The sequence below is a fragment of the Acipenser ruthenus genome, chromosome 30 (genome assembly GCF_902713425.1).
Source record: "Acipenser ruthenus chromosome 30, fAciRut3.2 maternal haplotype, whole genome shotgun sequence".
Taxonomy (NCBI): Eukaryota; Metazoa; Chordata; class Actinopteri; order Acipenseriformes; family Acipenseridae; genus Acipenser; species Acipenser ruthenus.
Window position 1 is genome coordinate 9,649,707 of NC_081218.1, and position 12,678 is coordinate 9,662,384.

At 40.8% G+C, this 12,678-nt stretch overlaps 1 protein-coding gene across 1 annotated transcript; it reads left to right on the forward strand.

The window, feature by feature from the left end:
• The first annotated feature begins 2,804 nt into the window (after window positions 1–2,804).
• On the forward strand, window positions 2,805–7,706 carry LOC117398101 (parathyroid hormone 4-like). The gene is made up of 4 exons (XM_033997074.3): window positions 2,805–2,948; window positions 3,847–4,080; window positions 5,503–5,606; window positions 7,022–7,706. The coding sequence occupies exons 3-4, from the start codon at window positions 5,521–5,523 to the stop codon at window positions 7,335–7,337; spliced, it is 402 nt and encodes a 133-aa protein (XP_033852965.1). The 5' UTR covers window positions 2,805–2,948; window positions 3,847–4,080; window positions 5,503–5,520; the 3' UTR covers window positions 7,338–7,706.
• The last annotated feature ends 4,972 nt before the right edge of the window (window positions 7,707–12,678 follow it).

Consider the following 12,678-nt stretch of genomic DNA (forward strand, 5'->3'; position numbering starts at 1 on the left):
TTGTTAAGATGTCCCTGCATCCTAATAAAACTACTAATTAAAGACTGGGTTTAAGATATTTCTTTCTTTGCTAGTACAAATCAAAGACATTTTAAATGCTGGACTTGCTGTATCAGACTACTGGGTATTATGGAAAATCGGTGTCAGGACAGCTCTGTTAAACGAATGAAAATAGCAAAAAGCACAACGATAAACTACGCGACTGCTAGAAAGAAATGCAATTAGGATCAGCGATGAGTAATTCACGTTATTTGTCACGTATGTTTGAAATAAAAATGAAGCGAAACAGAATCAGGCTCAAGGGAAAAACAAGTGACATGGTTTTGTAATGAACAGCTTTTTCTGAGTTAATTAGGCAACAGAATCGGCTCAAAATAAGTTTAATGCGTTTTTTTTCTTAACAAAAGTGAGCCATGGCTCAAAAAATAATTGTAATCCATTTTAGCAACCCGATATTTATATTTAATGTATGTACATTCATGATGTATAGTAAGTTTCTCCTTCGTTACGTGAAAGCATTGCAAGTGTGATAAAGCACAGTGGAAGTAGGTACAAGTATAGGTAAGCATTGTAAATAACAGGGAGGTATGGTGAAGCACATTAAGAAACATGGCAGAGACAGGGTAAACTATGGTAAAATGCACAGTAGATATTCATGGCAAAACTGCTAAATTACTGTGGTAAAGTAAACTTAATAAGGGATATTACATGCAAAAATACACAATGTAGATAACAAAATATCACAAATATGACTGATTAAAAAATGTTAAATCAAAAAACAATTGCTCTTTTTTATTATTTTAACCCTATTGAATGTGTTTGAATATTTGTATAATGGCCTTTGTGATATAATTTCAGGCACATTGGTCAAATCTGTAATGGCAGCTGAATCACAGCAAAATACTCATTCCAAACCACTGCAGAAAAGAATATGCATGTTTAATGGGTATAGGGATCCCCATGCCGGGTATAATCCTGCACTCACACAGCATCAACCCAGGTTTGATCCACTGTTGGGATTGTTTTTCAGCACACAGTTCCTGTAACAATATGATATTTGCATCTGATTCCAGGTCCATTACTAAGTGATAATGTACCTCTACAAGGTGTTATTGCACATGCTCAGTACAGGTCAATTGTCACCGCCTCACACATGCTAAGTCACACATCTTTCTGTGCTCAGAAGATTACAAAACAATTTCCATGGAAGACTGCTATTAGGACTACCAGGAGCCGAAACAAGCACACTAAACAGCCAGAACATTTTTACATGGCCAGGGTCAATTTCCAGTGCTGTTGAATTTTAATCACACTTTTGTCTCACATGCAAAGCATACTGAAAACAAGCAATGTAACTCAACCCACTGGGCTGTGTGTGTGTGTGTGTGTGTGTGTGAGTGAGTGTGTCTGCGTGTGTGTGTGTATGTGTGAGTGTGTGTGTGTGAGTGTGTGAGTGAGTGTGTCTGCATGTGTGTGAGTGAGTGTGCCTGCGTGTGTGTGTGTATGTGTGAGTGTCTGTGTCTGTGAGTGCATGTGTGTGTCTGTATGTGTGTGTGTCTGTATGTTAGTGTGTGTATGTATGTGTGTCTGTATGTGTGAGTGTGAGTGTGTGTATGTATGTGTATGTGTGTATGTATGTATGTATGTCTGTATGTATGTGTGTGTGAGTGTGTGTGTGTGTGTTTTGTGTTTGAATATTATGGATTTGGAGTTCTGAGTGGACGTCCTTACTAGTCTGCTGTGTAAAAGAGCTTCCATTCTGGCTCTGTGAGTTACCTATAGCAGAACAGCACTGCGCATTGAGTTATAGTCTGTGAGTTACCTATAGCAGAACAGCACTGCGCATTGAGTTATAGTCTGTGAGTTACCTATAGCAGAACAGCACTGCGCATTGAGTTATAGTCTGTGAGTTACCTATAGCAGAACAGCGCTGTGCATTGAGTTATAGTCTGTGAGTTACCTATAGCAGAACAGCACTGTGCATTGAGTTATCGTCTGTGAGTTACCTATAGCAGAACAGCACTGTGCATTGAGTTATAGTCTGTGAGTTACCTATAGCAGAACAGCACTGCGCATTGAGTTATAGTCTGTGAGTTACCTATAGCAGAACAGCACTCCGCATTGAGTTATAGTCTGTGAGTTACCTATAGCAGAACAGCGCTGTGCACTGAGTTATAGTCTGTGAGTTACCTATAGCAGAACAGCACTGTGCAGCTCAGTATGTTGCCAGGTTGTTTCAGCACAGGACTCAGAGAATGCGTGACGGGGTTGTGCATTGAGTAATGCTCTCTGTTTCTGACTCTGACTCCCACTTCATGTGGTAGTGCAGGGAGAGAATGCACCACAACAATCACACTGTGCGCCAGCAACCAGCACCCAGCACTACTCGTTGCCCTAATTGGGGGGTTAGCGCTAAGGCTGTTGTTTTTTTCTTTGCAGCCCAGGCGTTTAAGATGCTTTCCAGGAAATCTTGCGGCAGTCGGATCATTAAGGATGGCAGCGGTTGTTAAGCAGACTGGCAGAGTGCTGAGCCCCTTCGGAGAGGATGCTCTCAGGAGACTCCCTGAGCGCCCAGGAAACCAGCACACTGTGACATGAAGAGGAAGGAGCTGTGTGGCAATGCAGAAAACCCACTGGGGAGTCAAGCACTGTACATGGTGTTATACAAACAGTATTATTATTATTATTATTATTATTATTATTATTATTATTATTATTATTATTATTAATAATTAAACTTCTAAAATGAATAAGAAACATCTTCAGACAACGTTATTGGGTGTTTTTTAAATCCAGCAGGGCTGCAGAGCAGGTACAGCAAGGGCATTCCTGCAGACCTCAGACTGGGATCCTTGCCTACCAGCTGTGCAAGGGCTGGCACTAATGACCTGCTCCCTCCTGCTTCAGATTCCAGACAAGCTGCACAGCGGACATTACGGAAACACAAAGTAACATCGCCGACTGCATGCAATTATATTAGCAGAGCTGTTTATTAAATGAGAACAAAACAACATTAATGTTATGACACAGCTTTTTATCATGCAGGTGCAAAAATAATGAATCACCATAAAGGAAAGTGTCTAATGGAAATCAACATCACAGAAACCTTTGATATGGGTTTATTTCTTCTTAGGATTTGTGTGTCATGCACAAGTACTGTATATGCTGTATATCAGAGGATATAGGAAATCCATGATAAGGAGCTCCTGCATCTCCAAGGATTTACATACCAAACTGCTTGAGCTATAGCAATTACATGAAACATAACTACACTAGAAAATAAAAAGGTTAGGTAAAAGCATACCATGTACATTTGTGTTGTGTTGTGTGTGTGTGTGTGTGTCTGGGCAGGTATTACTATCAATGTGCAGACAAAATTTGAGAAAATGTCCCCATAAAGATAGTAACTCCCGAAAAAACGATGTTGTGGGGACGTCCCGACTTTGTAAAACACGTTTTAAAGAACTAAACATGCCTTCACAAAATAAAAAAAAATAAATTGCCAAAATATTTAGTTTGTTGTCGACTTTCATCCTGTGTGGAGTTTTGTCTGACTGGAGTTAGTAAATAAAGATATAGTGAGAGTCAATGAGAAGTCCCTACAAATATAGGACTGCAAACGTGTGTGTGTGTGTGTGTGTGTGTGTGTGTGTGTGTGTCTGTCTGTGTGTGTGTGTGTGTGTGTGTGTCTGTCTGTGTGTGTGTGTGTGTGTGTGTGTGTGTGTGTGTGTGTGTGAGAAAGAGAGAGTGTGTGTCTGTGTATCTAGCAACACAAAACAAAATCCAACGTGTATCCACTCATTTTTCGGACTCCCTTGCTGGTAAGTATTTGTATTTGCATTGCAGGGTTATTCACGCGCCCCAAGCAGATTAGTGACGCAGGGGCTGCCCTGTAAGGTCTTCAGGAGAGTGGGGCAGCACTGAGCTATTGTTCAGTGGCTTGCAGGCTGGGTATAAAGGCTCTGAAACTGATCCCCGTCTCATCTGCGCTCTCAGAGGGACTGTGGTGTGGCTGTGCTGTCCTATCCAGACTGAGCCAACTGGACTGGGCTGCTTCCTCCTGCATATCTGCACTGTGAGGTACAGGAGCACCACACATTGTCATTTCATTTTCATTTTCACTAAAAGACTCTATTTTTGTCTGTGTCTTCTGTAAGTATAATTGTAATTCAGTGATACTTGATTGATGCAGCAACATTAGACATTGCTAAATGAATAACAATATGTTACAGTTGTATGAACTCTAATTGACTCTCATGTAATGTTGTTATAGCTTTGTGTGCAGCTGCATGTCCTGTGATCTACTGTCCAGATCTTTTATCCTGATGAAATTCTACTTGTATATATATTACTACGTGAATAATTTCTGTAGCACTATATACTTCATTGCTATGTACAATACCAGCCAATAGACCTTAGCATGCTTTGAACCATGCAGCATACACATGGAACACTGTGAATAATAGTTGAACTTAGTATTGTAAAATACATACACAGATTAAAGTGCTGGAACTAATTCAAGATCTGAAGTAATTATTAGTAAGAACGCAGGTTAATTCATTGATTTGCTATATATTTGTAATAAAATGTGTTTTTTTTTTTTTGTAAAATTCCAATAAATTGGATTTTACTCCCTTATAAAAGCTTACCACAGTAAATTTGTTTTACAAAAAATAAATGTTTTACCCATGCTTGACCAATGGTTATACTATGCATTTACCATAACTATAATTAACTATACCTCCCAGGGCTTTACCATGCTTTTACTGTGGGGACATTTTAACAGACTAATAGCTTTAAAGTCAAGTGGTGATTTTCAAATGAGTTTATCTCAGTTAATAACTAAGGGCTGGATTTGATTCCCTAAAGAATATTTCATGTGCGCATGTAGAAATCTTCCTCTATTGCAATCTCACACAGCTTCTTTAACCCTGGAATTCGATCATCTTGCAGATCACGAAGGGGCGCCTAAGCAGCTGCACTCAGTAGTGTGTCAGCATGTTATGTTTATATTCATTTATTTTGTGTTACCTTGTGTTGTAGCAGTATGCTGGCAGCTGCAGTTAGATTTTCCCTGTAACATCCTTGTTGTAATTATAGCATTCAACACCGGGTGGCACTGTTTGCAATGCACTAATTAGCCTGCTTAGGGTTTTTCATAGTTTTTTTTTTTAATTGACTTTATTTATGCAGAGCATGTATCTGTTGAAAAACTTAATGATAAATAAAGCAGTAGAAATATATGGGATAATGGGGTCTATTGAACTTGAAGGGTGTTTTGCCTACACAATTGATTATGCTCATAGATCTATTAATAGCCAGCATTATGAAGCACTTGAATATTCTTAGCTGTAGCTAAGATACACAGCACATAGGGAAGGGGGGTTGCGCGTTTCTTATGTGTAGAAGGTTGCAGGTTCAAACCCAACACACCTTTGTTCTGACAAAATAAACAAACCAGCAACAGTTAATAAATCTTTTTTTTTTTTTTTTTCTTTACAGCCTCATCCGAACACAGAAATGTTTCTTTCCCAAAGATCATTCCCAGCTTTGGTGGTCATGATCATCGCTCTTACAGCATTTGCAAAATCCCAGGAAGTGGAAAAGTGAGTTAGCAGAGCAGCATGTGAGAACCACAGCGCTGCTTTCCACCTGTATTCCCTCATGGAAGGAAAATATATTTTGTAAAGATATCGACGTACAATATATTGTCATTTTACTCTTAAGGTTTTGAATATTCTTGAATGTTTATTTATTTTGCATTTGTATAACTACTAACTACTTTAAAAGTATTCACGTAAAAAAAACAAATATTAAGAGTATGATATATATATATATATTCTACAATACATATATTCTATAATACATTTTGTAATCTTCAATATATTGAAATATATTCATTAATTTATGACATTATATTTCTCAATATATTTAAATATATTTTCATTCCGTAAGGGCTGTCAGGACTCTGCAGTCCAGCAAAATTGTTTTTTAATAGCAGTTTCATTTCGGGTACCTTCAGCAAACAGCCTTGATCAAAAGGGCCAAAGAGTCAATGTTCTGCCGCAGTTCAACTCTGGAGCAACTTGATCCTCATCATAAACCATAGCTAGCTTCGAAGTGCCTAACCATTGCAGTGGCAATGCTATATACTAGTAGACACCAATTTAAATGATTTTAATGCATCCTATATTCGTATTTTTAAACGTTTGAAACCCCGGGCTATTAGTCTGTTGCTTTGAGTAATTGAAGCTGTAAAAAGACGCATGTCTATGTGTGTGTAGTACCCACTAGATTCAACTAGAGGGGGCTCAATAATCCAGGGAAGGTTTTAAATGTGGGTAATAAGTTGAAGTACAAGTACCTGTACTATAAGCATGTTCTGAACAAGCTGTTCTCTGGCTCGTGATAGAGAATGCACTGCACCATTTGAGAATGCACAGCTCCATTTGAGAATGCACTGCTCCATTTGAGAATGCACTGCACCATTTGAGAATGCACAGCTCCATTTGAGAATGCACAGCTCCATTTGAGAATGCACTGCACCATTTGAGAATGCACAGCTCCATTTGAGAATGCACGGCACCATTTGAGAATGCACGGCACCATTTGAGAATGCACGGCACCATTTGAGAATGCACGGCACCATCTGAGAATGCACGGCACCAAATGGCGTAAGCATGTCTCAAGCTCCCTGGTTGATCGTTCTGGGCATTTCATTGAGGAAAGCTCTCCTCACAATTGTCACCTTCCTCTGCGTTCTGCCCCCTGGTGACAGGAAAGTGTACAAAACAGGGCGAGATGGCGATTCCAGACTGTAAATTATAAAATATAAACTGCTGTCTCTGAGAAAGCATCTCAAGCATGCTGTCAGATTCAGGGCTAGAGATAAGATTGCATAAACTACCACGCACATTTATCGGGGTAAACCTGTACAGTGTAGTTATGTGCATTATCATTACATATATGCTTTGTTTTCCCCGCATCCCTGCTCAATTTGCGCACCTGTGTTTCCCTTCAGTAAACGAGCAGTGACTGAACACCAGTTCATGCACGACAAAGGGAGAGCCATGCAGAGTCTGAAGCGCCTGATCTGGCTGTCCAGCGCCATGGGAGAGGTGCACACAGCCGGCCGGCGCGACATCTCCAGCGCAGACCCCGTCTGGGATGGGCAGGGGTCCCGCAGCGTCCGCGCCAGCAGAGCGGAGACCATCAGGCAGCTGCTGACACTCCTGCTCGCAGAGGAGCCGATGAGCGACACCCCGCCGGCGCTGAGAGCCGCGCTGAATAGAAATAACAACCCTCAGGACTCAGAGCGCGACTACCTCAAGAAATAGAACTTCCATTGATTACGTAACTGATTCATTCATCAGTTGATTGATTCATTTGTTGGTTTATCTGTGTTTGTTTTTCCAGAAAAGGACAAAAATGTGCATTATTTTCATTCTGTACCAACAACATTTCTATCTATCTGACTAGCTCAATCTATCTATCTAGATTCGTGGTTTTAATTACGAACCCTGTATCGTCTTGTTGTGTTAATCTGTCGTTGTTTAAATATTTTATAACACAGGTCCTCTCGGTTTCTCTCGCTGTCGTTTAGCTCTGTTGAAAAAGGAGCCTTGCCGAAGGTGTTCAGTCCAATAAAAATAAATCAAATGATCTTGTGTTACTTTTCTGTGGCTTTTTAGACTGAATCATCCTAGTAATCTAAAATGAAAAAAAAAACAGGCAATGCAAACACCGAATCTGTTATTCTGTGTCTTCGAGATAATCAGGAAAAAGAAATCAAATAAACGCAGCACATTTTTTTTGCTCAGAAAGCGGGAGCTATTTTTAGGCAGTGAATGAAGACTCAGTGGAGCAGGCTTCCCACAGCCTCAGCGCTCCTACGTGTGCTTGTTTTGATCCGAGGTGTACAGGATGTTCTGTTCTGCGTTCCCTTCCTGGCAACGCATTCCTCGTTTAGTCTGAGAGCCGCGGCTGTACGAGTCAGTGCGAGTGAGTGTGTGAATGGCTGGACACACTGTCCAATGGGATCAGTACTAGCGACGCGATTTTTCAGTCGCATAGGGCAGTCAGTTGTGCTTTGCGATGCGATTTTATAGGATCGGTTGATCGATCACAAAGTTTAAAAATGATTCACTCGCATCGGGTGCGTTATTACCCATTCGCAAGTCTCAAAGTCAGCAACCAATGATTTCACCGCGTTCAGTCATATGACTAGAGACAGACACACACACACTCTATTAATACACACACACACACACACACACACTGTATTCTATAAATATTTAGTCTAATAGTTAAAAAGTACAATGCTTATGGGGCTGTCAGGTCTTGTTTTCAAAAGATATTGGCACGGACATTGTATACAAACCAATGGAATACATTGTGTGTGTGAGAGAGAGAGAGAGAGAGAGAGAGAGCAGTAACCTGGGGAAGGTGTTCTGCAGTATCATTAACGCCCGGATACTGGCCTTCCTTACCGAACACTGTCCTGAGTAAGAGTCAAATTGGATTCCTACCAAATCACCGCACAACAGATCATATTTACACCCTACACACCCTAATAAACAAACACGTACACGTAAAATTTTCGCCTGCTTCATTGACTTTAAAAAAGCATTTGATTCTATTTGGCATGAAGGTTTATATTACAGAATTCTTCAAAGTGGTGTAGGGGGTAAAATCTATGATATAATAAAATCAATGTACACAGAAAACAAGTCAAAATTCAAAATTGGAAACAAAATAACTGATTTTTTCACTCAGGGGCAGGGGGTGAGGCAGGGCTGCAGTCTGAGTCCAACACTGTTCAATATTTATATTAACGAGTTGGCTACGATGTTGGAGCAGTCTGCAGACCCCGGCCTTACTCTTCACGACACAGAAGTCAAGTTCCTGCTCTATGCAGATGACCTGGTCCTGCTGTCGCCCACAGAGCAGGGGCTGCAGCGGAACCTGGCACTGCTGGAGCAGTACTGTCAGACCTGGGCCCTGGCAGTAAATTTTAAAAAGACCCTAAAATAATGATTTTTCAAAAAAAGGCCAGAACTCAGGGAAACAGATACCACTTCACCCTAAACAACACTACACTAGAACACACCTCAGACTACACGTACCTGGGCCTGACCATCAGTGCGTCAGGGAGCTTTAACCTAGCAGTGAATGCACTAAAGGAAAAAGCCAGAAGAGCTTTCTATGCCATCAAAAGAAGATTCTATAAAATAAATATTCCGATCAAAATATGGCTAAAATTAATCGACAGTGTCATCCAGCCCATTGCGCTGTATCGTAGTGAGATATGGGGTCCACTCAGTCACAGGACTACACTAAATGGGACAAACACCCAATCGAAACCCTGCATGCTGAACTCTACAAAAACATCCGACAGGTGCAAAGAAAAACACCAAATCATGCATGCAGGGCAGAATTAGGCCGTTACCCAACACTCATAAATATATTATTATTATTATTATTATTATTAATTATTTCTTAGCAGACGCCCTTATCCAGGGCGACTTACAATTGTTACAAGATATCACATTATTTTTTACATTTAATTACATTATTTTTTTTACACATTATTTTTACATACAATTACCCATTTATACAGCTGGGTTTTTACTGGAGCAATCTGGGTAAAGTACCTTGCTCAAGGGTACAGCAGCAGTGTCCTCCACGAGGATTGAACCCACGACCCTCTGGTCAAGAGTCCAGAGCCCTAACCATTACTCCACACTGTTGCCCTTATAAAGAAAAGAGCACTAAAGTTTTGGATGCACCTAAAGAAAAGTGAATCAGACTCCCAGTATTAGGCCATGCAAACCCAAGAGCTCAGCCCTGAAAAGAGTCCTCTGAGCCAGCTGGCCCTGAAGCTCACTGCACTGAACCCAACTAATAATACTAAAACAAACCAGCTTCAGGTCAGCACTGCTTACCAGCCCCCAATCAGAGTTAACCAAATTATAAAACTAACCAAAAACTGCTATCTGAAACATTGGGACACAGAAACAAAATCTCAAAATAAACTGGATTGTTATCGGGCCCTGAAAAGAGATTACACTCTGGCAGAGTATCTCTCTACTGTCAGAGATACAAAGCAGAGACAGATCCTGACCAAGTACAGGCTCAGTGACCACAGCCTGGGACTGAGGGACACACAATGAGAGCTCTGCACAGAGACACACACACTTATGTATATACAGTATGTATGTTGTTGTGTATGTAGGCATGTATGTATTATGTAAATACTTATTGTCCTAATACATGTTTATTGTTAGTAGTGATATGTTTGTTTGTTTGTTTTTTTTTTTTACTGTACTTTATAAATCAATTTGTTATATATATATATATATATATATATATATATATATATATATATATATATATATATATATATATATATATATATATATATATATATGTGTATTCATGGTGCATTGTATATTTACATGTATGTATTGTTTAATTGCTTTGGCAACACCTGCTGTTGTAAGTCATGCCAATAAAGCACCATTGAATTGAAAATTGAATTGAATTGAGAGAGAGAGAGAGAGAGAGAGAGAGAGAGAGAGAGAGAGAGAGAGAGAGAGAGAGAGAGAGAGAGTGTGTGTGTGTGTGTGTGTGTGTGTGTGTGTGTGTTAATACAGAGAATATATGCATGTCTCTAGTCATATGTGTGTTTCACGATCACGCCGCCATCTAGCTAGCATTGTAGATAATACTGTCATAGCCTTATGTTTTCGCCTATTGACATTGATTTGCCTCATTGCCGCTGTACTTTATGCATCCAGGGCAGGTCAAACATCAGGGAAAAATCACAAATTGTGCGTCCCTCCATGCGATTTCAATCGGGCGGCGTGTGAAGCGTAAAGGGAAGGCTGTGATATACTCACCGCTGCATAGCCTACTTTTACATGAATTGACCTGGAAGTGTACGAGGGGATTGTTTCGCGCTACAATATCCTGCAAAATATAACAAGACTATTATATTGTATTATCGTTCAATGCATGTAGGCCTATTTTAAGAACATACAACCAGAGTCAGTTCAGAACCGATCCTGATGTCGGCGCCAAGTCTACCACTATTACAGAAACAACGCATGCAGACAGAACATTTCTGACAAGACGCATTGGAGTTGTACACCCAGCTGCCCAGGACACGGTCCATGCAAAAACAGCCAGCTTCCAGTCAGAAGGCAGACTGATTCATTCTGTCTGTGGTGGGAACGCGAACTATGATGTTCTAATAGCGTCATCATTTTTTGGCAGCGCTTCCACTTTTGAGGCGCAATTTATATTTCCATTGCTTTGTCATAACAAGGAAATGTCTTGATTAATCGACAAGGAAATTAACAAAGGACCTGGTTACCAACAAAGGAATAAATAACAATGTAACAAATGAATCCTGGAGCTTCCCGCCCTAACGAACCTTGAACACACATTGGTGAATGTCTATTTGATGGCTACACTGGTATTAACTACAGCCCAAGGTCTCTCTCAGTCAAAGCAAACTCGGCCTTGACGTCAAAGCCGTCAAAGGGCTTCCTTATCAGGGACCAGATGTGCTCCATTGGGGTTCACACACAGAGAACAAGGCGCTTGTGGAGCTCACACAGTTTGGCGTACTCTTACTTCGTGACATGTTTGTTTGAAATAAGGGGCTACACCCTCACCCTAACCTTCACTAACATGAACAGTAATGCGTTCATCACAGAAAGGTCGCTTAAATCTTCCTCACCACTAGCGTTTAAGCATTTAGGGAGTGATGTAAGGATATGGTGCAAACCCCCATAATACCGCCGTAAATAGTGTTTAGCAGCCGTAAAGTCTGATTTTATCGGTCGCTAGAAATCGTGTCACTGTTAATTCCTGTGTATTTCACCTCCTGTGAACCCTGGAGCCTTCTTGTAAATGACAACGCACACACATTAAAAAAACCCACACAACCACCTTAAAAAACCCTCCTCCCAATTCAAAGAATCTGAATAAAATGCTAAACGGCTGCGCTGTATCTGCCTGCGGTTTCCCCTCTTTCTAACTCAGCCCGGCCACTTCCACCTGCGCTGTGTCGCTGTTGTTATATTTAACGAGTACATTTTGTCCCAGCTCTGTTTGGCTCCGTGCCCAGATCACTTCACACGGCCCTCTCGGCGCTTTTTTGTATACAGAGTGCTGAGCGCCTGCAGGCAGACAGGCAGGCTGAATAGCAGCAACAACGCGTACAGCAGCTCGCTTCATCCCTGCTGCTTCTCCAAACCCCGATTACAGCGTAGTGTATGCATTTTTCATATGGGGGAAGAAATGAACACAGCCGGTTAAGATTTTATTTTAAAAATGATTAATGAGCCCAGCAGTTTCTTCACTTGAGTCCCGTTCCTGCCCCCGTGGTTCATATGGCTAAAGCGGTGTCTAATTCACATGTTTTGCTTCAGGCTCTTTTTTGTCGAAATGGGCTCTGGAGACGTCTATTACCGACAGTGCGGGTCCTCTCAGGAACATGGACTGCATGCTGTTTCCTTTATACTGTGTTAATAATTAATGCATCTTCTAAAAAAAACCCTGCAGGTAAGAGATGCACGTGGCCTTGCAGGCTGATGCATCGTCTTAACCTGTTCAAGAAGATCAGAAACTAATATCAAACTAATGGCAACCATGTCAGCGTGTAACAGC

What these genes read in the sequence shown, in the direction of transcription:
- LOC117398101 (XM_033997074.3), top strand. Translation starts at nt 5,521, where the DNA reads ATGTTTCTTTCCCAAAGATCATTCCCAGCTTTGGTGGTCATGATCATC. An exon ending in AAATCCCAGGAAGTGGAAAA is followed by an intron (nt 5,607 to 7,021) that starts GTGAGTTAGCAG and finishes GTTTCCCTTCAG; the next exon opens with TAAACGAGCAGTGACTGAAC.